The sequence below is a fragment of the Stegostoma tigrinum genome, chromosome 40 (genome assembly GCF_030684315.1).
Source record: "Stegostoma tigrinum isolate sSteTig4 chromosome 40, sSteTig4.hap1, whole genome shotgun sequence".
In the NCBI taxonomy this organism is placed as follows: domain Eukaryota; kingdom Metazoa; phylum Chordata; class Chondrichthyes; order Orectolobiformes; family Stegostomatidae; genus Stegostoma; species Stegostoma tigrinum.
In genome coordinates, this window is record NC_081393.1 from 17,239,593 (window position 1) to 17,265,927 (window position 26,335).

At 65.7% G+C, this 26,335-nt stretch overlaps 1 protein-coding gene across 4 annotated transcripts in view; it reads right to left on the bottom strand.

Moving 5' to 3' along the window:
* Window positions 1-26,335, bottom strand: part of LOC125447965 (poly(ADP-ribose) glycohydrolase) — a 71,010-nt gene that overhangs the window by 29,697 nt on the left and 14,978 nt on the right. For 3 of the 4 annotated variants that reach the window (XM_059641115.1, XM_059641116.1, XM_059641113.1), the window contains 2 exons: window positions 26,249-26,312; window positions 1,477-1,552 (listed from right to left, as the gene is read on the bottom strand). In XM_059641115.1, coding sequence (XP_059497098.1) covers window positions 1,477-1,552; window positions 26,249-26,312 — 140 coding nt within the window. The remainder of the gene's footprint in view (window positions 1-1,476; window positions 1,553-26,248; window positions 26,313-26,335) is intronic. The other variant, XM_059641114.1, reaches the window with a different exon arrangement.

Below are 26,335 nucleotides of genomic sequence, written 5' to 3' on the forward strand. Positions count from 1 at the left end.
AGATTAGGAGTGGGGGGAGATTAGGGGAGGGGGATTGGGGTGGTTAGGAGTTGGGGGAGATTTGGGGGGGAGATTAGGGGAGGGGTTTGTCGTGGTTAGGAGTGGGGGGGGAGATTAGGAGTGGGGGGAGATTAGGGGAGGGGGATTGTGGTAGTTAGGAGTCGGGGGGTAGATTAAGGAGGGGGATTGGGGGAGTTTAGGGAGGGGGATTCAGGTGGTTAGGAGTGGGGGGGGAGATTAGGAGTGGGGGGAGATTAGGGGAGGGGGATTGTGGTGGTTAGGAGTTGGGGGGAGATTCGGGGGGAGATTAGGGGAGGGGGTTTGTCGTGGTTAGAAGTGGGGGGGGGAGATTAGGAGTGGGGGGAGATTAGGGGAGGGGGATTGTGGTAGTTAGGAGTCGGGGGGTAGATTAAGGAGGGGGATTGGGGGGAGATTAGGGAGGGGGATTCAGGTGGTTAGGAGTGGGGGGGAGATTAGGAGTGGGGGTGGAGATTGGTGGGGGGGAGATTAGGGGAGGGGGATTGGGGTGGTTAGGAGTTGGGGGGAGATTCGGGGGGGGAGATCGGGCAAGTTCGGCGCGAGGGACCTTAACGGCCCGGCCTCGCCGCGTGTCTTTTCCCGCCTTAGGGTCACATGGTTGTGGCGGGAGCCAATCGGCGCCCGGAACCTGCGGCGGGAAGAGGCTGCGGTCGCGTGGCGGCAGCAGAAGACGGCTCCCCTTCGCCATCGCCACCAAAGCGAGATGGAGGGGAGCGAGGCACGGACGGTGTGAGAGTGGTTCTTTTAACGGGATGGGGCCGTCCTCCGCAATGTATTGCTCCGACCCGCGGCCCCCCCCTCCACCCCACAAAGAGGGCAGTTTAAGAGTCAACCGCGTCGTTGCTGGAGAGGCGCATAGGCCCGGATCCAGGTAAGGGCGGCCATATCATTTCCTGTAGGATGTTAGAGCGAACACTGTTGGGTTTTGTCCCCCTCCCCCCGAAAATAGTCGGTTCGTGCTCATCATTAGCCCCCCCAAGTGCAGACATTTATTGAACCGTGTGCCGTGGCGCGACTCGAACCCGGCTCTCCTGTACGAGAAGGGAAACCTGAAACCAGCCCCCACCCAAAAAAAATCGCGGGTGCTGCAAATCAGGCACCTCAACAGAAGCCGCCGGACAAGCTCGTCAGCACCGATGGAGAGAAGGGCCTGGCTTTTGAAGAAGGCCGTCTGATAGACTCCCAGGTTTTTCTCCGTCCCTCTCCGCGACAGTCCGCCTCCCTTTGCTCCGTGGGCAGACCCGAAGCGGCAGCCCTACGACATTTATTTGGTTCCGATGCCGATAATCTGTGTATGTTTTATTAAACAAATTGGCAGTGTCGGGGGGGGGGGCGGGGCGGTGTGTGGAAACAAAGAGGCTTTTCTATTCCAAGCCCCACGGGGCGCTCTGACGGGAGGGGGGGCGTCACTTTATTTGGTGCCCGTTACTGCGTTACCTGCAGCATGCCTTGTCCCTCCTCCTCGATCCTTCCATCGGTTTTGACTGTCAGATTCGTCAGCTTGTGTTGGGACCTGAAACAGGCAAGAGTGGCATTAAGCAGTGGGTGTGGCTGGGAGAGAAGTGTGCTGGGGACGGGTGGGATTGGGAGTGTGGCCGGGAAGACGTGTGCTGGGGACGGGTGGGATTGGGAGTGTGGCCGGGAAGACGTGTGCTGGGGACGGGTGGGATTGGGAGTGTGGCCGGGAAGACGTGTGCTGGGGACGGGTGGGATTGGGAGTGTGGCCGGGAAGACGTGTGCTGGGGACGGGTGGGATTGGGAGTGTGGCCGGGAAGACGTGTGCTGGGGACGGGTGGGATTGGGAGTGTGGCCGGGAAGACGTGTGCTGGGGACGGGTGGATTGGGAGTGTGGCCGGGAAGACGTGTGCTGGGGACGGGTGGGATTGGGAGTGTGGCCGGGAAGACGTGTGCTGGGGACGGGTGGGATTGGGAGTGTGGCCGGGAAGACGTGTGCTGGGGACGGGTGGGATTGGGAGTGTGGCCGGGAAGACGTGTGCTGGGGACGGGTGGGATTGGGAGTGTGGCCGGGAAGACGTGTGCTGGGGACGGGTGGGATTGGGAGTGTGGCCGGGAAGACGTGTGCTGGGGACGGGTGGGATTGGGAGTGTGGCCGGGAAGACGTGTGCTGGGGACGGGTGGGATTGGGAGTGTGGCCGGGAAGACGTGTGCTGGGGACGGGTGGGATTGGGAGTGTGGCCGGGAAGACGTGTGCTGGGGACGGGTGGGATTGGGAGTGTGGCCGGGAAGACGTGTGCTGGGGACGGGTGGGATTGGGAGTGTGGCCGGGAAGACGTGTGCTGGGGACGGGTGGGATTGGGAGTGTGGCCGGGAAGACGTGTGCTGGGGACGGGTGGGATTGGGAGTGTGGCCGGGAAGACGTGTGCTGGGGACGGGTGGGATTGGGAGTGTGGCCGGGAAGACGTGTGCTGGGGACGGGTGGGATTGGGAGTGTGGCCGGGAAGACATGTGCTGGGGACGGGTGGGATTGGGAGTGTGGCCGGGAAGACATGTGCTGGGGACGGGTGGGATTGGGAGTGTGGCCGGGAAGACATGTGCTGGGGACGGGTGGGATTGGGAGTGTGGCCGGGAAGACATGTGCTGGGGACGGGTGGGATTGGGAGTGTGGCCGGAAGACATGTGCTGGGGACGGGTGGGATTGGGAGTGTGGCCGGGAAGACATGTGCTGGGGACGGGTGGGATTGGGAGTGTGGCCGGGAAGACATGTGCTGGGGACGGGTGGGATTGGGAGTGGGCCGGGAAGACATGTGCTGGGGACGGGTGGGATTGGGAGTGTGGCCGGGAAGACATGTGCTGGGGACGGGTGGGATTGGGAGTGTGGCCGGGAAGACATGTGCTGGGGACGGGTGGGATTGGGAGTGTGGCCGGGAAGACATGTGCTGGGGACGGGTGGGATTGGGAGTGTGGCCGGGAAGACATGTGCTGGGGACGGGTGGGATTGGGAGTGTGGCCGGGAAGACATGTGCTGGGGACGGGTGGGATTGGGAGTGTGGCCGGGAAGACATGTGCTGGGGACGGGTGGGATTGGGAGTGTGGCCGGGAAGACATGTGCTGGGGACGGGTGGGATTGGGAGTGTGGCCGGGAAGACATGTGCTGGGGACGGGTGGGATTGGGAGTGTGGCCGGGAAGACATGTGCTGGGGACGGGTGGGATTGGGAGTGTGGCCGGGAAGACATGTGCTGGGGACGGGTGGGATTGGGAGTGTGGCCGGGAAGACATGTGCTGGGGACGGGTGGGATTGGGAGTGTGGCCGGGAAGACATGTGCTGGGGACGGGTGGGATTGGGAGTGTGGCCGGGAAGACATGTGCTGGGGACGGGTGGGATTGGGAGTGTGGCCGGGAAGACATGTGCTGGGGACGGGTGGGATTGGGAGTGTGGCCGGGAAGACATGTGCTGGGGACGGGTGGGATTGGGAGTGTGGCCGGGAAGACATGTGCTGGGGACGGGTGGGATTGGGAGTGTGGCCGGGAAGACATGTGCTGGGGACGGGTGGGATTGGGAGTGTGGCCGGGAAGACATGTGCTGGGGACGGGTGGGATTGGGAGTGTGGCCGGGAAGACATGTGCTGGGGACGGGTGGGATTGGGAGTGTGGCCGGGAAGACATGTGCTGGGGACGGGTGGGATTGGGAGTGTGGCCGGGAAGACATGTGCTGGGGACGGGTGGGATTGGGAGTGTGGCCGGGAAGACATGTGCTGGGGACGGGTGGGATTGGGAGTGTGGCCGGGAAGACATGTGCTGGGGACGGGTGGGATTGGGAGTGTGGCCGGGAAGACATGTGCTGGGGACGGGTGGGATTGGGAGTGTGGCCGGGAAGACATGTGCTGGGGACGGGTGGGATTGGGAGTGTGGCCGGGAAGACATGTGCTGGGGACGGGTGGGATTGGGAGTGTGGCCGGGAAGACATGTGCTGGGGACGGGTGGGATTGGGAGTGTGGCCGGGAAGACATGTGCTGGGGACGGGTGGGATTGGGAGTGTGGCCGGGAAGACATGTGCTGGGGACGGGTGGGATTGGGAGTGTGGCCGGGAAGACATGTGCTGGGGACGGGTGGGATTGGGAGTGTGGCCGGGAAGACATGTGCTGGGGACGGGTGGGATTGGGAGTGTGGCCGGGAAGACATGTGCTGGGGACGGGTGGGATTGGGAGTGTGGCCGGGAAGACATGTGCTGGGGACGGGTGGGATTGGGAGTGTGGCCGGGTGGGGGGGGGGAAGACATGTGCTGGGGACGGGTGGGATTGGGAGTGTGGCCGGGTGGGGGGGGGAAGACATGTGCTGGGGACGGGTGGGATTGGGAGTGTGGCGGGGTGGGGGGGGGAAGACATGTGCTGGGGACGGGTGGGATTGGGAGTGTGGGGGGGGGGGAGTGGGGGAAGACATGTGCTGGGGACGGGTGGGATTGGGAGTGTGGCCGGGAAGACATGTGCTGGGGACGGGTGGGATTGGGAGTGTGGGGGGGGGGGGGAGTGGGGGAAGACATGTGCTGGGGACGGGTGGGATTGGGAGTGTGGGGGGGGGGGGGGAGTGGGGGAAGACATGTGCTGGGGACGGGTGGGATTGGGAGTGTGGCGGGGTGGGGGGGGGAAGACATGTGCTGGGGACGGGTGGGATTGGGAGTGTGGCCGGGAAGACATGTGCTGGGGACGGGTGGGATTGGGAGTGTGGGGGGGGGGAGTGGGGGAAGACGTGCTGGGGACGGGTGGGATTGGGAGTGTGGCCGGGAAGACATGTGCTGGGGACGGGTGGGATTGGGAGTGTGGGGGGGGGGAGTGGGGGAAGACATGTGCTGGGGACGGGTGGGATTGGGAGTGTGGGGGGGGGGAGTGGGGGAAGACATGTGCTGGGGACGGGTGGGATTGGGAGTGTGGCCGGGGGGGGAGTGGGGGAAGACGTGCTGGGGACGGGTGGGATTGGGAGTGTGGCCCGGAAGAAATGTGCTGGGGACGGGTGGGATTGGGAGTGTGGCCGGGGGGGGGGGGGGGGGCGGGCGCGGGGCGGGCGCGGGGGGGGGGGGCGGGGACGGGTGGGATTGGGAGTGTGGCCGGGGGGAGAAAGACATGTGCTGGGGACGGGTGGGATTGGGAGTGTGGCGGGGTGGGGGGGGGAAGACATGTGCTGGGGACGGGTGGGATTGGGAGTGTGGCCGGGAAGACATGTGCTGGGGACGGGTGGGATTGGGAGTGTGGGGGGGGGGAGTGGGGGAAGACGTGCTGTGGCCGGGGGGGGAAGACATGTGCTGGGGACGGGTGGGATTGGGAGTGTGGCCGGGGGTGGGGAAGACATGTGCTGGGGACGGGTGGGATTGGGAGTGTGGCCGGGAAGACATGTGCTGGGGACGGGTGGGATTGGGAGTGTGGCCGGGAAGACATGTGCTGGGGACGGGTGGGATTGGGAGTGTGGCCGGGAAGACATGTGCTGGGGACGGGTGGGATTGGGAGTGTGGCCGGGAAGACATGTGCTGGGGACGGGTGGGATTGGGAGTGTGGCCGGGAAGACATGTGCTGGGGACGGGTGGGATTGGGAGTGTGGCCGGGAAGACATGTGCTGGGGACGGGTGGGATTGGGAGTGTGGCCGGGAAGACATGTGCTGGGGACGGGTGGGATTGGGAGTGTGGCCGGGAAGACATGTGCTGGGGACGGGTGGGATTGGGAGTGTGGCCGGGAAGACATGTGCTGGGGACGGGTGGGATTGGGAGTGTGGCCGGGAAGACATGTGCTGGGGACGGGTGGGATTGGGAGTGTGGCCGGGAAGACATGTGCTGGGGACGGGTGGGATTGGGAGTGTGGCGGGGGGAGTGGGGGAAGACATGTGCTGGGGACGGGTGGGATTGGGAGTGTGGAGGGGGGGAGTGGGGGAAGACATGTGCTGGGGACGGGTGGGATTGGGAGTGTGGGGGGGGGAGTGGGGGAAGACATGTGCTGGGGACGGGTGGGATTGGGAGTGTGGGGGGGGGAGTGGGGGAAGACATGTGCTGGGGACGGGTGGGATTGCGAGTGTGGCCGGGGGGGGGAGTGGGGGAAGACATGTGCTGGGGACGGGTGGGATTGGGAGTGTGGCCGGGGGGGGGGGAGTGGGGGAAGACATGTGCTGGGGACGGGTGGGATTGGGAGTGTGGCGGGGTGGGGGGGGGAAGACATGTGCTGGGGACGGGTGGGATTGGGAGTGTGGCGGGGTGGGGGGGGGGAAGACATGTGCTGGGGACGGGTGGGATTGGGAGTGTGGCCGGGAAGACATGTGCTGGGGACGGGTGGGATTGGGAGTGTGTGGGGGGGGAGTGGGGGAAGACATGTGCTGGGGACGGGTGGGATTGGGAGTGTGGGGGGGGGGAGTGGGGGAAGACATGTGCTGGGGACGGGTGGGATTGGGAGTGTGGCCCGGGGGGGGGGGAAGAAATGTGCTGGGGACGGGTGGGAGTGGGAGTGTGGCCGGGGGGGGGGGAGGACATGTGCTGGGGACGGGTGGGATTGGGAGTGTGGCCCGGGGGGGGGGGGGGGTGGGGTGGGGGGGGGGTGGAGAGGAGAGACATGTGCTGGGGACGGGTGGGATTGGGAGTGTGGCCGGTGGGGGGAAGACATGTGCTGGGGACGGGTGGGATTGGGAGTGTGGCCGGGTGGGGGGGAAGAAATGTGCTGGGGACGGGTGGGATTGGGAGTGTGGCCGGGGGGGGGGGAGTGGGGGAAGACATGTGCTGGGGACGGGTGGGGGGGGGAGACATGTGCTGGGGACGGGTGGGATTGGGAGTGTGGCCGGGAAGACATGTGCTGGGGACGGGTGGGATTGGGAGTGTGGCCGGGAAGACGTGCTGGGGACGGGTGGGATTGGGAGTGTGGCCGGGAAGACATGTGCTGGGGACGGGTGGGATTGGGAGTGTGGCCGGGAAGACATGTGCTGGGGACGGGTGGGATTGGGAGTGTGGCCGGGAAGACATGTGCTGGGGACGGGTGGGATTGGGAGTGTGGCCGGGAAGACATGTGCTGGGGACGGGTGGGATTGGGAGTGTGGCCGGGAAGACATGTGCTGGGGACGGGTGGGATTGGGAGTGTGGCCGGGAAGACATGTGCTGGGGACGGGTGGGATTGGGAGTGTGGCCGGGAAGACATGTGCTGGGGACGGGTGGGATTGGGAGTGTGGCCGGGAAGACATGTGCTGGGGACGGGTGGGATTGGGAGTGTGGCCGGGAAGACATGTGCTGGGGACGGGTGGGATTGGGAGTGTGGGGGGGGCAGTGGGGGAAGACATGTGCTGGGGACGGGTGGGATTGGGAGTGTGGGGGGGGGAGTGGGGGAAGACATGTGCTGGGGACGGGTGGGATTGGGAGTGTGGGGGGGGGAGTGGGGGAAGACATGTGCTGGGGACGGGTGGGATTGGGAGTGTGGGGGGGGGAGTGGGGGAAGACATGTGCTGGGGACGGGTGGGATTGGGAGTGTGGGGGGGGGAGTGGGGGAAGACATGTGCTGGGGACGGGTGGGATTGGGAGTGTGGGGGGGGGGAGTGGGGGAAGACATGTGCTGGGGACGGGTGGGATTGGGAGTGTGGGGGGGGGAGTGGGGGAAGACATGTGCTGGGGACGGGTGGGATTGGGAGTGTGGGGGGGGGAGTGGGGGAAGACATGTGCTGGGGACGGGTGGGATTGGGAGTGTTGGGGGGGGAGTGGGGGAAGACATGTGCTGGGGACGGGTGGGATTGGGAGTGTGGGGGGGGGAGTGGGGGAAGACATGTGCTGGGGACGGGTGGGATTGGGAGTGTGGGGGGGGGGAGTGGGGGAAGACATGTGCTGGGGACGGGTGGGATTGGGAGTGTGGCGGGGTGGGGGGGGGGGAAGACATGTGCTGGGGACGGGTGGGATTGGGAGTGTGGCGGGGTGGTGGGGGGAAGACATGTGCTGGGGACGGGTGGGATTGGGAGTGTGGCGGGGTGGGGGGGGGAAGACATGTGCTGGGGACGGGTGGGATTGGGAGTGTGGCGGGACGGGTGGGATTGGGAGTGTGGCGGGGTGGGGGGGGGAAGACATGTGCTGGGGACGGGTGGGATTGGGAGTGTGGCGGGGTGGGGGGGGGAAGACATGTGCTGGGGACGGGTGGGATTGGGAGTGTGGCGGGGTGGGGGGGGGGAAGACATGTGCTGGGGACGGGTGGGATTGGGAGTGTGGCGGGGTGGGGGGGGGAAGACATGTGCTGGGGACGGGTGCGATTGGGAGTGTGGCGGGGTGGGGGGGGGAAGACATGTGCTGGGGACGGGTGCGATTGGGAGTGTGGCGGGGTGGGGGGGGGAAGACATGTGCTGGGGACGGGTGGGATTGGGAGTGTGGCGGGGTGGGGGGGGGAAGACATGTGCTGGGGACGGGTGGGATTGGGAGTGTGGCGGGGTGGGGGGGGGAAGACATGTGCTGGGGACGGGTGGGATTGGGAGTGTGGCGGGGTGGGGGGGGGAAGACATGTGCTGGGGACGGGTGGGATTGGGAGTGTGGCGGGGTGGGGGGGGGAAGACATGTGCTGGGGACGGGTGGGATTGGGAGTGTGGCGGGGTGGGGGGGGGAAGACATGTGCTGGGGACGGGTGGGATTGGGAGTGTGGCGGGGTGGGGGGGGGAAGACATGTGCTGGGGACGGGTGGGATTGGGAGTGTGGCGGGGTGGGGGGGGGAAGACATGTGCTGGGGACGGGTGGGATTGGGAGTGTGGCGGGGTGGGGGGGGGAAGACATGTGCTGGGGACGGGTGGGATTGGGAGTGTGGCGGGGTGGGGGGGGGAAGACATGTGCTGGGGACGGGTGGGATTGGGAGTGTGGGGGGGGGGAGTGGGGGAAGACGTGCTGTGGCCGGGGGGGGAAGACATGTGCTGGGGACGGGTGGGATTGGGAGTGTGGCCGGGGGTGGGGAAGACATGTGCTGGGGACGGGTGGGATTGGGAGTGTGGCCGGGAAGACATGTGCTGGGGACGGGTGGGATTGGGAGTGTGGCCGGGAAGACATGTGCTGGGGACGGGTGGGATTGGGAGTGTGGCCGGGAAGACATGTGCTGGGGACGGGTGGGATTGGGAGTGTGGCCGGGAAGACATGTGCTGGGGACGGGTGGGATTGGGAGTGTGGCCGGGAAGACATGTGCTGGGGACGGGTGGGATTGGGAGTGTGGCCGGGAAGACATGTGCTGGGGACGGGTGGGATTGGGAGTGTGGCCGGGAAGACATGTGCTGGGGACGGGTGGGATTGGGAGTGTGGCCGGGAAGACATGTGCTGGGGACGGGTGGGATTGGGAGTGTGGCCGGGAAGACATGTGCTGGGGACGGGTGGGATTGGGAGTGTGGCCGGGAAGACATGTGCTGGGGACGGGTGGGATTGGGAGTGTGGCGGGGGGAGTGGGGGAAGACATGTGCTGGGGACGGGTGGGATTGGGAGTGTGGAGGGGGGGAGTGGGGGAAGACATGTGCTGGGGACGGGTGGGATTGGGAGTGTGGGGGGGGGGAGTGGGGAAGACATGTGCTGGGGACGGGTGGGATTGGGAGTGTGGGGGGGGGAGTGGGGGAAGACATGTGCTGGGGACGGGTGGGATTGCGAGTGTGGCCGGGGGGGGGAGTGGGGGAAGACATGTGCTGGGGACGGGTGGGATTGGGAGTGTGGCCGGGGGGGGGGGAGTGGGGGAAGACATGTGCTGGGGACGGGTGGGATTGGGAGTGTGGCGGGGTGGGGGGGGGAAGACATGTGCTGGGGACGGGTGGGATTGGGAGTGTGGCGGGGTGGGGGGGGGGGAAGACATGTGCTGGGGACGGGTGGGATTGGGAGTGTGGCCGGGAAGACATGTGCTGGGGACGGGTGGGATTGGGAGTGTGTGGGGGGGGAGTGGGGGAAGACATGTGCTGGGGACGGGTGGGATTGGGAGTGTGGGGGGGGGGAGTGGGGGAAGACATGTGCTGGGGACGGGTGGGATTGGGAGTGTGGCCCGGGGGGGGGGGAAGAAATGTGCTGGGGACGGGTGGGAGTGGGAGTGTGGCCGGGGGGGGGGGAGGACATGTGCTGGGACGGGTGGGATTGGGAGTGTGGCCCGGGGGGGGGGGGGGGTGGGGTGGGGGGGGGGTGGAGAGGAGAGACATGTGCTGGGGACGGGTGGGATTGGGAGTGTGGCCGGTGGGGGGAAGACATGTGCTGGGGACGGGTGGGATTGGGAGTGTGGCCGGGTGGGGGGGAAGAAATGTGCTGGGGACGGGTGGGATTGGGAGTGTGGCCGGGGGGGGGGGAGTGGGGGAAGACATGTGCTGGGGACGGGTGGGGGGGGGAGACATGTGCTGGGGACGGGTGGGATTGGGAGTGTGGCCGGGAAGACATGTGCTGGGGACGGGTGGGATTGGGAGTGTGGCCGGGAAGACGTGCTGGGGACGGGTGGGATTGGGAGTGTGGCCGGGAAGACATGTGCTGGGGACGGGTGGGATTGGGAGTGTGGCCGGGAAGACATGTGCTGGGGACGGGTGGGATTGGGAGTGTGGCCGGGAAGACATGTGCTGGGGACGGGTGGGATTGGGAGTGTGGCCGGGAAGACATGTGCTGGGGACGGGTGGGATTGGGAGTGTGGCCGGGAAGACATGTGCTGGGGACGGGTGGGATTGGGAGTGTGGCCGGGAAGACATGTGCTGGGGACGGGTGGGATTGGGAGTGTGGCCGGGAAGACATGTGCTGGGGACGGGTGGGATTGGGAGTGTGGCCGGGAAGACATGTGCTGGGGACGGGTGGGATTGGGAGTGTGGCCGGGAAGACATGTGCTGGGGACGGGTGGGATTGGGAGTGTGGCCGGGAAGACATGTGCTGGGGACGGGTGGGATTGGGAGTGTGGGGGGGGCAGTGGGGGAAGACATGTGCTGGGGACGGGTGGGATTGGGAGTGTGGGGGGGGGAGTGGGGGAAGACATGTGCTGGGGACGGGTGGGATTGGGAGTGTGGGGGGGGGAGTGGGGGAAGACATGTGCTGGGGACGGGTGGGATTGGGAGTGTGGGGGGGGGAGTGGGGGAAGACATGTGCTGGGGACGGGTGGGATTGGGAGTGTGGGGGGGGGAGTGGGGGAAGACATGTGCTGGGGACGGGTGGGATTGGGAGTGTGGGGGGGGGGAGTGGGGGAAGACATGTGCTGGGGACGGGTGGGATTGGGAGTGTGGGGGGGGGAGTGGGGGAAGACATGTGCTGGGGACGGGTGGGATTGGGAGTGTGGGGGGGGGAGTGGGGGAAGACATGTGCTGGGGACGGGTGGGATTGGGAGTGTTGGGGGGGGAGTGGGGGAAGACATGTGCTGGGGACGGGTGGGATTGGGAGTGTGGGGGGGGGGAGTGGGGGAAGACATGTGCTGGGGACGGGTGGGATTGGGAGTGTGGGGGGGGGGAGTGGGGGAAGACATGTGCTGGGGACGGGTGGGATTGGGAGTGTGGCGGGGTGGGGGGGGGGGAAGACATGTGCTGGGGACGGGTGGGATTGGGAGTGTGGCGGGGTGGTGGGGGGAAGACATGTGCTGGGGACGGGTGGGATTGGGAGTGTGGCGGGGTGGGGGGGGGAAGACATGTGCTGGGGACGGGTGGGATTGGGAGTGTGGCGGGACGGGTGGGATTGGGAGTGTGGCGGGGTGGGGGGGGGAAGACATGTGCTGGGGACGGGTGGGATTGGGAGTGTGGCGGGGTGGGGGGGGGAAGACATGTGCTGGGGACGGGTGGGATTGGGAGTGTGGCGGGGTGGGGGGGGGGAAGACATGTGCTGGGGACGGGTGGGATTGGGAGTGTGGCGGGGTGGGGGGGGGAAGACATGTGCTGGGGACGGGTGCGATTGGGAGTGTGGCGGGGTGGGGGGGGGAAGACATGTGCTGGGGACGGGTGCGATTGGGAGTGTGGCGGGGTGGGGGGGGGAAGACATGTGCTGGGGACGGGTGGGATTGGGAGTGTGGCGGGGTGGGGGGGGGAAGACATGTGCTGGGGACGGGTGGGATTGGGAGTGTGGCGGGGTGGGGGGGGGAAGACATGTGCTGGGGACGGGTGGGATTGGGAGTGTGGCGGGGTGGGGGGGGGAAGACATGTGCTGGGGACGGGTGGGATTGGGAGTGTGGCGGGGTGGGGGGGGGAAGACATGTGCTGGGGACGGGTGGGATTGGGAGTGTGGCGGGGTGGGGGGGGGAAGACATGTGCTGGGGACGGGTGGGATTGGGAGTGTGGCGGGGTGGGGGGGGGAAGACATGTGCTGGGGACGGGTGGGATTGGGAGTGTGGCGGGGTGGGGGGGGGAAGACATGTGCTGGGGACGGGTGGGATTGGGAGTGTGGCGGGGTGGGGGGGGGAAGACATGTGCTGGGGACGGGTGGGATTGGGAGTGTGGCGGGGTGGGGGGGGGAAGACATGTGCTGGGGACGGGTGGGATTGGGAGTGTGGCGGGGTGGGGGGGGGAAGACATGTGCTGGGGACGGGTGGGATTGGGAGTGTGGCGGGGTGGGGGGGGGAAGACATGTGCTGGGGACGGGTGGGATTGGGAGTGTGGCGGGGTGGGGGGGGGAAGACATGTGCTGGGGACGGGTGGGATTGGGAGTGTGGCGGGGTGGGGGGGGGAAGACATGTGCTGGGGACGGGTGGGATTGGGAGTGTGGCGGGGTGGGGGGGGGAAGACATGTGCTGGGGACGGGTGGGATTGGGAGTGTGGCGGGGTGGGGGGGGGAAGACGTGCTGGGGACGGGTGGGATTGGGAGTGTGGCGGGGTGGGGGGGGGAAGACATGTGCTGGGGACGGGTGGGATTGGGAGTGTGGGGGGGGGGGGAGTGGGGGAAGACATGTGCTGGGGACGGGTGGGATTGGGAGTGTGGGGGGGGGGGGGAGTGGGGGAAGACATGTGCTGGGGACGGGTGGGATTGGGAGTGTGGGGGGGGGGGAGTGGGGGAAGACATGTGCTGGGGACGGGTGGGATTGGGAGTGTGGCGGGGTGGGGGGGGGAAGACATGTGCTGGGGACGGGTGGGATTGGGAGTGTGGCCGGGAAGACATGTGCTGGGGACGGGTGGGATTGGGAGTGTGGGGGGGGGGAGTGGGGGAAGACATGTGCTGGGGACGGGTGGGATTGGGAGTGTGGCCGGGAAGACATGTGCTGGGGACGGGTGGGATTGGGAGTGTGGGGGGGGGGAGTGGGGGAAGACATGTGCTGGGGACGGGTGGGATTGGGAGTGGGGGAAGACATGTGCTGGGGACGGGTGGGATTGGGAGTGTGGCCCGGGGTGGGGGGGGGGGGGGAAGAAATGTGCTGGGGACGGGTGGGAATGGGAGTGTGGCCGGGGGGGGAGTGGGGGAAGACGTGCTGGGGACGGGTGGGATTGGGAGTGTGGCCCGGAAGAAATGTGCTGGGGACGGGTGGGATTGGGAGTGTGGCCGGGGGGGGGGGGGGGGGGGGGGGCGGGCGCGGGGCGGGCGCGGGGGGGGGGCGGGGACGGGTGGGATTGGGAGTGTGGCCGGGGGGAGAAAGACATGTGCTGGGGACGGGTGGGATTGGGAGTGTGGCCGGGGGGGGGGGATTGGGGGAAGACGTGCTGGGGACGGGTGGGATTGGGAGTGTGGCGGGGTGGGGGGGGGGAAGACATGTGCTGGGGACGGGTGGGATTGGGAGTGTGGCCGGGAAGACATGTGCTGGGGACGGGTGGGATTGGGAGTGTGGGGGGGGGGAGTGGGGGAAGACATGTGCTGGGGACGGGTGGGATTGGGAGTGTGGGGGGGGGGGGAGTGGGGGAAGACATGTGCTGGGGACGGGTGGGATTGGGAGTGGGGGCGGGGGGGGGGGGGGGGGGAAGAAATGTGCTGGGGACGGGTGGGATTGGGAGTGTGGCCGGGGGGGGAGTGGGGGAAGACGTGCTGTGGCCGGGGGGGGAAGACATGTGCTGGGGACGGGTGGGATTGGGAGTGTGGCCGGGGGTGGGGAAGAAATGTGCTGGGGACGGGTGGGATTGGGAGTGTGGCCGGGAAGACATGTGCTGGGGACGGGTGGGATTGGGAGTGTGGCCGGGAAGACATGTGCTGGGGACGGGTGGGATTGGGAGTGTGGCCGGGAAGACGTGCTGGGGACGGGTGGGATTGGGAGTGTGGCCGGGAAGACATGTGCTGGGGACGGGTGGGATTGGGAGTGTGGCCGGGAAGACATGTGCTGGGGACGGGTGGGATTGGGAGTGTGGCCGGGAAGACATGTGCTGGGGACGGGTGGGATTGGGAGTGTGGCGGGGGGAGTGGGGGAAGACATGTGCTGGGGACGGGTGGGATTGGGAGTGTGGCGGGGGGAGTGGGGGAAGACATGTGCTGGGGACGGGTGGGATTGGGAGTGTGGGGGGGGGAGTGGGGGAAGACACATGTGCTGGGGACGGGTGGGATTGGGAGTGTGGGGGGGGGAGTGGGGAAGACATGTGCTGGGGACGGGTGGGATTGGGAGTGTGGGGGGGGGAGTGGGGGAAGACATGTGCTGGGGACGGGTGGGATTGGGAGTGTGGCGGGGTGGGGGGGGGAAGACATGTGCTGGGGACGGGTGGGATTGGGAGTGTGGCGGGGTGGGGGGGGGAAGACATGTGCTGGGGACGGGTGGGATTGGGAGTGTGGCGGGGTGGGGGGGGGAAGACATGTGCTGGGGACGGGTGGGATTGGGAGTGTGGCGGGGTGGGGGGGGGAAGACGTGCTGGGGACGGGTGGGATTGGGAGTGTGGCGGGGTGGGGGGGGGAAGACATGTGCTGGGGGACGGGTGGGGATTGGGAGTGTGGGGGGGGGGGGGAGTGGGGGGAAGACATGTGCTGGGGACGGGTGGGATTGGGAGTGTGGGGGGGGGGGGGAGTGGGGGAAGACATGTGCTGGGGACGGGTGGGATTGGGAGTGTGGGGGGGGGGGAGTGGGGGAAGACATGTGCTGGGGACGGGTGGGATTGGAGTGTGGCGGGGTGGGGGGGGGAAGACATGTGCTGGGGACGGGTGGGATTGGGAGTGTGGCCGGGAAGACATGTGCTGGGGACGGGTGGGATTGGGAGTGTGGGGGGGGGGAGTGGGGGAAGACATGTGCTGGGGACGGGTGGGATTGGGAGTGTGGCCGGGAAGACATGTGCTGGGGACGGGTGGATTGGGAGTGTGGGGGGGGGGAGTGGGGGAAGACATGTGCTGGGGACGGGGTGGGATTGGGAGTGGGGGAAGACATGTGCTGGGGACGGGTGGGATTGGGAGTGTGGCCCGGGGTGGGGGGGGGGGGGGAAGAAATGTGCTGGGGACGGGTGGGAATGGGAGTGTGGCCGGGGGGGGAGTGGGGGAAGACGTGCTGGGGACGGGTGGGGATTGGGAGTGTGGCCCGGAAGAAATGTGCTGGGGACGGGTGGGATTGGGAGTGTGGCCGGGGGGGGGGGGGGGGGGGGGCGGGCGCGGGGCGGGCGCGGGGGGGGGGCGGGGACGGGTGGGATTGGGAGTGTGGCCGGGGGGAGAAAGACATGTGCTGGGGACGGGTGGGATTGGGAGTGTGGCCGGGGGGGGGGGGATTGGGGGAAGACGTGCTGGGGACGGGTGGGATTGGGAGTGTGGCGGGGTGGGGGGGGGGGAAGACATGTGCTGGGGACGGGTGGGATTGGGAGTGTGGCCGGGAAGACATGTGCTGGGGACGGGTGGGATTGGGAGTGTGGGGGGGGGGAGTGGGGGAAGACATGTGCTGGGGACGGGTGGGAGAGTGTGGGGGGGGGGGGGAGTGGGGGAAGACATGTGCTGGGGACGGGTGGGATTGGGAGTGGGGGCGGGGGGGGGGGGGGGGGGAAGAAATGTGCTGGGGACGGGTGGGATTGGGAGTGTGGCCGGGGGGGGAGTGGGGGAAGACGTGCTGTGGCCGGGGGGGGAAGACATGTGCTGGGGACGGGTGGGATTGGGAGTGTGGCCGGGGGTGGGGAAGAAATGTGCTGGGGACGGGTGGGATTGGGAGTGTGGCCGGGAAGACATGTGCTGGGGACGGGTGGGATTGGGAGTGTGGCCGGGAAGACATGTGCTGGGGACGGGTGGGATTGGGAGTGTGGCCGGGAAGACGTGCTGGGGACGGGTGGGATTGGGAGTGTGGCCGGGAAGACATGTGCTGGGGACGGGTGGGATTGGGAGTGTGGCCGGGAAGACATGTGCTGGGGACGGGTGGGATTGGGAGTGTGGCCGGGAAGACATGTGCTGGGGACGGGTGGGATTGGGAGTGTGGCGGGGGGAGTGGGGGAAGACATGTGCTGGGGACGGGTGGGATTGGGAGTGTGGCGGGGGGAGTGGGGGAAGACATGTGCTGGGGACGGGTGGGATTGGGAGTGTGGGGGGGGGGAGTGGGGGAAGACATGTGCTGGGGACGGGTGGGATTGGGAGTGTGGGGGGGGGGAGTGGGGGAAGACATGTGCTGGGGACGGGTGGGATTGGGAGTGTGGGGGGGGGAGTGGGGGAAGACATGTGCTGGGGACGGGTGGGATTGGGAGTGTGGGGGGGGGGAGTGGGGGAAGACATGTGCTGGGGACGGGTGGGATTGCGAGTGTGGCCGGGGGGGGGAGTGGGGGAAGACATGTGCTGGGGACGGGTGGGATTGGGAGTGTGGCCGGGGGGGGGGGGGAGTGGGGGAAGACATGTGCTGGGGACGGGTGGGATTGGGAGTGTGGCGGGGTGGGGGGGGGGGGGGGAAGACATGTGCTGGGGACGGGTGGGATTGGGAGTGTGTGGGGGGGGGAGTGGGGGAAGACATGTGCTGGGGACGGGTGGGATTGGGAGTGTGGGGGGGGGGAGTGGGGGAAGACATGTGCTGGGGACGGGTGGGATTGGGAGTGTGGCGCGGGGGGGGGGGGGGGGGGGGAAGAAATGTGCTGGGGACGGGTGGGAGTGGGAGTGTGGCCGGGAAGACATGTGCTGGGGACGGGTGGGATTGGGAGTGTGGGGGGGGGAGTGGGGGAAGACATGTGCTGGGGACGGGTGGGATTGGGAGTGTGGGGGGGGGGAGTGGGGGAAGACATGTGCTGGGGACGGGTGGGATTGGGAGTGTGGCCGGGGGGGGGGGGGGGGAGTGGGGGAAGACATGTGCTGGGGACGGGTGGGATTGGGAGTGTGGCGGGGTGGGGGGGGGGGGAAGACATGTGCTGGGGACGGGTGGGATTGGGAGTGTGGCCGGGAAGACATGTGCTGGGGACGGGTGGGATTGGGAGTGTGTGGGGGGGGGAGTGGGGGAAGACATGTGCTGGGGACGGGTGGGATTGGGAGTGTGGGGGGGGGGAGTGGGGGAAGACATGTGCTGGGGACGGGTGGGATTGGGAGTGTGGCGCGGGGGGGGGGGGGGAAGAAATGTGCTGGGGACGGGTGGGATTGGGAGTGTGGCGCGGGGGGGGGGGGGGAAGAAATGTGCTGGGGACGGGTGGGAGTGGGAGTGTGGCCGGGGGGGGGGAAGACATGTGCTGGGGACGGGTGGGATTGGGAGTGTGGCGGGGTGGGGGGGGGAAGACGTGCTGGGGACGGGTGGGATTGGGAGTGTGGCGGGGTGGGGGGGGGAAGACATGTGCTGGGGACGGGTGGGATTGGGAGTGTGGGGGGGGGGGGAGTGGGGGAAGACATGTGCTGGGGACGGGTGGGATTGGGAGTGTGGGGGGGGGGGGAGTGGGGGAAGACATGTGCTGGGGACGGGTGGGATTGGGAGTGTGGGGGGGGGGGAGTGGGGGAAGACATGTGCTGGGGACGGGTGGGATTGGGAGTGTGGCGGGGTGGGGGGGGGAAGACATGTGCTGGGGACGGGTGGGATTGGGAGTGTGGCCGGGAAGACATGTGCTGGGGACGGGTGGGATTGGGAGTGTGGGGGGGGGGAGTGGGGGAAGACATGTGCTGGGGACGGGTGGGATTGGGAGTGTGGCCGGGAAGACATGTGCTGGGGACGGGTGGGATTGGGAGTGTGGGGGGGGGGAGTGGGGGAAGACATGTGCTGGGGACGGGTGGGATTGGGAGTGGGGGAAGACATGTGCTGGGGACGGGTGGGATTGGGAGTGTGGCCCGGGGTGGGGGGGGGGGGGGAAGAAATGTGCTGGGGACGGGTGGGAATGGGAGTGTGGCCGGGGGGGGAGTGGGGGAAGACGTGCTGGGGACGGGTGGGATTGGGAGTGTGGCCCGGAAGAAATGTGCTGGGGACGGGTGGGATTGGGAGTGTGGCCGGGGGGGGGGGGGGGGGGGGGCGGGCGCGGGGCGGGCGCGGGGGGGGGGGCGGGGACGGGTGGGATTGGGAGTGTGGCCGGGGGGAGAAAGACATGTGCTGGGGACGGGTGGGATTGGGAGTGTGGCCGGGGGGGGGGGATTGGGGGAAGACGTGCTGGGGACGGGTGGGATTGGGAGTGTGGCGGGGTGGGGGGGGGAAGACATGTGCTGGGGACGGGTGGGATTGGGAGTGTGGCCGGGAAGACATGTGCTGGGGACGGGTGGGATTGGGAGTGTGGGGGGGGGGAGTGGGGGAAGACATGTGCTGGGGACGGGTGGGATTGGGAGTGTGGGGGGGGGGGGAGTGGGGGAAGACATGTGCTGGGGACGGGTGGGATTGGGAGTGGGGGCGGGGGGGGGGGGGGGGGGGAAGAAATGTGCTGGGGACGGGTGGGATTGGGAGTGTGGCCGGGGGGGGAGTGGGGGAAGACGTGCTGTGGCCGGGGGGGGTAGACATGTGCTGGGGACGGGTGGGATTGGGAGTGTGGCCGGGGGTGGGGAAGAAATGTGCTGGGGACGGGTGGGATTGGGAGTGTGGCCGGGAAGACATGTGCTGGGGACGGGTGGGATTGGGAGTGTGGCCGGGAAGACATGTGCTGGGGACGGGTGGGATTGGGAGTGTGGCCGGGAAGACGTGCTGGGGACGGGTGGGATTGGGAGTGTGGCCGGGAAGACATGTGCTGGGGACGGGTGGGATTGGGAGTGTGGCCGGGAAGACATGTGCTGGGGACGGGTGGGATTGGGAGTGTGGCCGGGAAGACATGTGCTGGGGACGGGTGGGATTGGGAGTGTGGCGGGGGGAGTGGGGGAAGACATGTGCTGGGGACGGGTGGGATTGGGAGTGTGGCGGGGGGAGTGGGGGAAGACATGTGCTGGGGACGGGTGGGATTGGGAGTGTGGGGGGGGGAGTGGGGGAAGACATGTGCTGGGGACGGGTGGGATTGGGAGTGTGGGGGGGGGAGTGGGGGAAGACATGTGCTGGGGACGGGTGGGATTGGGAGTGTGGGGGGGGGAGTGGGGGAAGACATGTGCTGGGGACGGGTGGGATTGGGAGTGTGGGGGGGGGGAGTGGGGGAAGACATGTGCTGGGGACGGGTGGGATTGCGAGTGTGGCCGGGGGGGGGAGTGGGGGAAGACATGTGCTGGGGACGGGTGGGATTGGGAGTGTGGCCGGGGGGGGGGGGGAGTGGGGGAAGACATGTGCTGGGGACGGGTGGGATTGGGAGTGTGGCGGGGTGGGGGGGGGGGGGAAGACATGTGCTGGGGACGGGTGGGATTGGGAGTGTGTGGGGGGGGGAGTGGGGGAAGACATGTGCTGGGGACGGGTGGGATTGGGAGTGTGGGGGGGGGGAGTGGGGGAAGACATGTGCTGGGGACGGGTGGGATTGGGAGTGTGGCGCGGGGGGGGGGGGGGGGGGGGAAGAAATGTGCTGGGGACGGGTGGGAGTGGGAGTGTGGCCGGGAAGACATGTGCTGGGGACGGGTGGGATTGGGAGTGTGGGGGGGGGAGTGGGGGAAGACATGTGCTGGGGACGGGTGGGATTGGGAGTGTGGGGGGGGGGAGTGGGGGAAGACATGTGCTGGGGACGGGTGGGATTGGGAGTGTGGCCGGGGGGGGGGGGGGGAGTGGGGGAAGACATGTGCTGGGGACGGGTGGGATTGGGAGTGTGGCGGGGTGGGGGGGGGGGGAAGACATGTGCTGGGGACGGGTGGGATTGGGAGTGTGGCCGGGAAGACATGTGCTGGGGACGGGTGGGATTGGGAGTGTGTGGGGGGGGGAGTGGGGGAAGACATGTGCTGGGGACGGGTGGGATTGGGAGTGTGGGGGGGGGGAGTGGGGGAAGACATGTGCTGGGGACGGGTGGGATTGGGAGTGTGGCGCGGGGGGGGGGGGGGAAGAAATGTGCTGGGGACGGGTGGGATTGGGAGTGTGGCGCGGGGGGGGGGGGGGAAGAAATGTGCTGGGGACGGGTGGGAGTGGGAGTGTGGCCGGGGGGGGGGAAGACATGTGCTGGGGACGGGTGGGATTGGGAGTGTGGCCCGGGGGGGGGGGGGGGGGGGTGGGGTGGGGTGGGGTGGGGGGGGGGGGAGAGGAGAGACATGTGCTGGGGACGGGTGGGATTGGGAGTGTGGCCGGTGGGGGGAAGACATGTGCTGGGGACGGGTGGGATTGGGAGTGTGGCCGGGTGGGGGGGAAGAAATGTGCTGGGGACGGGTGGGATTGGGAGTGTGGCCGGGGGGGAAGACATGTGCTGGGGACGGGTGGGACTGGGAGTGTGGCCGGGGGGGGGGGGAAGACATGTGCTGGGGACGGGTGGGATTGGGAGTGTGGCCGGGGGGGGGGGAGTGGGGGAAGACATGTGCTGGGGGTGGGGTGGGGGGGGGGGGGGGAGAGGAGAGACATGTGCTGGGGACGGGTGGGATTGGGAGTGTGGCCGGTGGGGGGGAAGAAATGTGCTGGGGACGGGTGGGATTGGGAGTGTGGCCGGGGGGGAAGACATGTGCTGGGGACGGGTGGGACTGGGAGTGTGGCCGGGGGGGGGGGGAAGACATGTGCTGGGGACGGGTGGGATTGGGAGTGTGGCCGGGGGGGGGGGAGTGGGGGAAGACATGTGCTGGGGACGGGTGGGGGGGGGAGACATGTGCTGGGGACGGGTGGGATTGGGAGTGTGGCCGGGAAGACATGTGCTGGGGACGGGTGGGATTGGGAGTGTGGGGGGGGGGGGGGAGTGGGGGAAGACATGTGCTGGGGACGGGTGGGATTGGGAGTGTGGCCAGGGCGGGGGAAGACATGTGCTGGGGACGGGTGGGATTGGGAGTGTGGCCGGGCGGGGGAGGGGAAGAAATGTGCTGGGGACGGGTGGGATTCGGAGTGTGGCTGGTGGGGGGGTGGAGAGAAAGACATGTGCTGGGGACGGGTGGGATTGGGAGTGTGGCCGGGCGGGGGGAGTGGGGGAAGACATGTGCTGGGGACGGGTGGGGGGGGGAGACATGTGCTGGGGACGGGTGGGATTGGGAGTGTGGCCGGGGGGGGGGGGGGGGGAAGAAATGTGCTGGGGGGGGGGGGAGAAATGTGCTGGGGACGGGTGGGATTGGGAGTGTGGCTGGGGCGGGTGGGGGGGAGAAAGACATGTGCTGGGGACGGGTGGGATTGGGAGTGTGGCTGGGGCGGGTGGGGGGGGAGAAAGACATGTGCTGGGGACGGGTGGGATTGGGAGTGTGGCCGGGGGGGGGGGGGGAAAGACATGTGCTGGGGACGGGTGGGATTGGGAGTGTGGCCCGGGGAGCGGGGGGAAGAAATGTGCTGGGGACGGGTGGGATTGGGAGTGTGGCCGGGCGGGGGAAGAAATGTGCTGGGGACGGGTGGGATTGGGAGTGTGGCCGGGCGGGGGGGGAAGAAATGTGCTGGGGACGGGTGGGATTCGGAGTGTGGCTGGGGGGGTGGGGGGAGAAAGACATGTGCTGGGGACGGGTGGGATTGGGAGTGTGGCCGGGCGGGGGGAGTGGGGGAAGACATGTGCTGGGGACGGGTGGGGGGGGGAGACATGTGCTGGGGACGGGTGGGATTGGGAGTGTGGCCGGGGGGGGGGGGGGGGGGGGGGGGGGGGGGGGCGGGGGGGAAGAAATGTGCTGGGGACGGGTGGGATTGGGAGTGTGGCCGGGGGGGGGGGGGGGGGGGAGACATGTGCTGGGGACGGGTGGGATTGGGAGTGTGGCCCGGGGGGGGGGGGATTGGGAGTGTGTCCCGGGGGGGGGGGGGGGGGGGGGAAATGTGCTGGGGACGGGTGGGATTGGGAGTGTGGCCCGGGGGTGGGGGGGCGGGGGCGAAGACATGTGCTGGGGACGGGTGGGATTGGGAGTGTGGCCGGGGTGGGGGGGGGGGGGGGGTGGGGAGACATGTGCTGGGGACGGGTGGGATTGGGAGTGTGGCCGGGGGGGGGATGACATGTGCTGGGGACGGGTGGGATTGGGAGTGTAGCCGGGGGGGGGGGGGGGGGGGGAGAGACATGTGCTGGGGACGGGTGTGATTGGGAGTGTGGCCGGGGGGGGGAGTGGGGGAAGACATGTGCTGGGGACGGGTGGGATTGGGAGTGTGGCCGGGGGGGGGAAGACATGTGCTGGGGACGGGTGGGATTGGGAGTGTGGTGGGGGGGGAGTGGGGGAAGACATGTGCTGGGGACGGGTGGGATTGGGAGTGTGGCTGGGGCGGGGGGGTGGGGGGGAAGAAATGTGCTGGGGACGGGTGGGATCGGGGGGGTGGGAAGAAATGTGCTGGGGACGGGTGGGATTGGGAGTGTGGCCCGGGGTGGGGGGAAGACATGTGCTGGGGACGGGTGGGATTGGGAGTGTGTCCCGGGGGGGGGGGGGGGGAGAGACATGTGCTGGGGACGGGTGGGATTGGGAGTGTGGCCGGGGGTGGGGAAGAAATGTGCTGGGGACAGGTGGGATTGGGAGTGTGGCCGGGCGGGGGGGGGAAGAAATGTGCTGGGGACGGGTGGGATTCGGAGTGTGGGTGGGGGGGGGGGGGGGGGGAGAGAAAGACATGTGCTGGGGACGGGTGGGATTGGGAGTGTGGCCGGGGGGGGGGAGTGGGGGAAGACATGTGCTGGGGACGGGTGGGGGGGGGAGACATGTGCTGGGGACGGGTGGGATTGGGAGTGTGGCCGGGGGGGGGGGGGGGGGGGAAGAAATGTGCTGGGGACGGGTGGGATTGGGAGTGTGGCCGGGGTGGCGGGGGGTGGGGGGAAGAAATGTGCTGGGGACGGGTGGGATTGGGAGTGTGGCTGGTGGGGGGGGGGGGGGGGATGAAATGTGCTGGGGACGGGTGGGATTGGGAGTGTGGCTGGGGCGGGTGGGGGGGAGAAAGACATGTGCTGGGGACGGGTGGGATTGGGAGTGTGGCCGGGGGGGTGGGAAGACATGTGCTGGGGACGGGTGGGATTGGGAGTGTGGCCCGGGGAGCGGGGGGAAGAAATGTGCTGGGGACGGGTGGGATTGGGAGTGTGGCCGGGGCGGTGGGGGGGGGGGGGGGGGAAGAAATGTGCTGGGGACGGCTGGGATTGGGAGTGTGGCCTGGGGGGGGGGAAGACATGTGCTGGGGACGGGTGGGATTGGGAGTGTGGGTGGGGGGGGGGGGGTTGGGGAAGAAATGTGCTGGGGACGGGTGGGATTGGGAGTGTGGCCGGTGGGGGGGGAAGAAATGTGCTGTGGACGGGTGGGATTGGGAGTGTGGCCGGGGTGCCGGGGGGGGGTTGGATTGGGAGTGTGGGGTGGGGGGCGGTGTTTTGTGAGGGGATGGCACAGCGATAATAATATAAATGATAAATTGCCAACCTTCCCACATATCTAGGCCCTGACTGTATTCCTTTTGTGGGTGTCACAGTGTAGCGGGGGGGTGGGTGTGGGAAATAGCCGTCAGATGCCTATCCATCTCACAACCCTGGGATTGAGGCCATTATTCCATCCTGCCATTGCCCCAAATGCCAGCTTTCCTGTTGGCAAACGGACCAGATTCCTGAAATGACGGTGTCAGGCGGTGGCATCTTGAGGCCCATTCACTAGCCACTGGCACCTTTGGGAGCCACTGGTAGTGGGGCTTTTGGGGGGTGTAGGTGATGTGATTGGAGGAGCCATGGAGTTTGCGGTGAGTGGGCAGCGATTGTGGGAGCTGGGATGGGTTTCAGTGGCCCTTTGGGCGGGGGGGGGGGCGGAGCTGTGATTGGAGGTGACGGAGGAGCAGATAATCATGGAAATTCCCCTCCGAGCCCATCACCATCCCTGCCTATCAGCTATTCCTTTCAGTGTAGCTGGGTTAAAATCCTGGAACTCCCTCCTTAATGGTGGGGTGGAGGGGGGGGTCCCCCTTGCACCATGTGGACTGCAGCGGTTTGAGAAGATGGCTCACTCCCACCACCTCGAGGGGCAAATAGGTGGGACAGGGCCACGAGCCACGACACCCACGTTTCGTGATTGAGTTCAGATATAAGGCTCAGATCTGGGCTCACACAACACGGATTTGATGGGCTAAACTGACTCATTCTAGTTAATGGTTTTATGAGATGGCACTTGGGATAGTCCAGGAGGTGAGTTGGATAAAATTTCAGCCTACAAGCTTACATGTAATTCACATTATGAACATGAACGCAACAGGTGACGCAGGGAGAACCTGATACAAAAACACTCAGGTTAGACTCCCTGCCCTGCTTCTTCAACATAATGTGACTGAATTGTTTGTGATCTTTTATCCCACTAAAATTCAGCCACAAAGCAACAGCAGATTGCTGAGAAACTTAATCACCATGCTGAGGTCTCACCGAACTGCTCACCTCAACGACCTTCACACTTAAGTTAAAATCTTAAAATGATGGTTAAGATTAAAATCAGGATTAAAATAACAATTAAAATTAAGAATTTAATAAGGTGCAATTAAATGTAAAGTTTAGGTAGGATTGTTAATAAAATCTGAAAAATAAAAGATTAAAGGGAAATTCTGAGGAAAGGTCACTGAACCAAAACGTTAACACTGATTTTTTTCTCCTTAAGATGCTGCCAGACCTGCTGAGCTTTTCCAGCAACCTCTGTTTGTGTTCAAGATTAAAGGGGAGATTAACATTCAAATTTAATAGTGCAAGAGGAAGGCATATCCTGTCGTTTGTTCATCTTACACTATTCAGAATAATTTGCAGAAGAAACCCTGCATGAGGGGGAAAAACACTGGTTGGTTTGCTAGCGACTGGACTGTGATTGGGGCAGGCTTTGCATGGAGAGTACACCAGTTAATGATTGACAGTTAACTGCCAATGAGTGCGAGATGGAAAATCTGGCAGTGTGCCTTTTTCCCAGCAATACTCGAGTCCTACGGAGTCCCAACTGCAATCTTAACATTGATTGTGTAATGACGCCTGCTTCAAACTGAGTATGGGTTGTTTCTCACTATCAAACCAAAGGCTAAATTCTGTCAAATTATGGTCATGTGGTGATGTCTTCCACTTCAAATCACTAATTAAGCCTGACTCATTCCAGAGCGTCGGATCCAAAAAGCCTTGGATTCACAACATATTATTCCAGGGCACCAAATGCCCTCCGAATCAATTCTTAAATTGGCAAAGAGAGCCGAGCGTAATATTCTAATCTGTGAAGATTGCAGTACACTTAATCAAAGGTGACTGTAATTCTGTTCTGTCCTACAGAACAGCTACTGTTCACACTGACTCATCAGCACTTTTCCCTCCTTTGTTACTTCTTACAGCCACTTGAATCAGAATGACGTAGAATCCATACATCTCTTCCTGTCAGATTTCTTCAATCAACATTAGTCCCTCCACTAATAGGTTTAAATATCTCTCTACGGCCTCAGTTATCCAATTTCCCATAACACCAGTCCAGGCAGAGGAACCAAAAGAAAGGTCAGTAGAATCCCTGTGGTATGGGTCAAATACCCTGCTTCCATCAAATCCACACCAAACCTTCAAAGAGCATCCCAGACCCATTTTCCCCCACTCACCCATTCCTATCCCCGTAACCACAGCTAATCCACCCCAACCTGCACCCTGCAGGGCAATTCAGCACAGCTGATCCCCACCCTAACCCGCACATCTTTTAGACTATGGGAAGAAGCTCCATGCAGACACAGGGGGAGAATGTGCAAACCTAACATATAGACAGTTACCCGAGGGTGGAATCGAACCCAGGTCCCCAGGTGCAATGAGGAAGCAGTGCTGACCACTGAGCCACTGTGACACACTTTTTTCTTAAAAGAAAACCATCATTTTTGAGTAGAAAGGGCAGGAAAGGTAGATTTCAGGGCACCTTTCAAAAAGGAGTTGGACACATGCCTGAACAAAAATGAATAAGCAGAGGGAAGAAAAACTTGAGATGAGCTGATATCCTGTATTGTAAGATCGTGTAATTCTGTGATATAAACTGATATTGGGTGTGACTCGGAGTTAAAGCTCACCGAAGCAGAAATGCTGTGGTTTCAAATAACATTGAATGAACTAACCTCTTCCATTGGATGGATTCTGGAACGCAACATCTTTGAAAAGTCACCAGTCCGATGGGAACTGCTGATAGAAAGGAGTAGATAGGG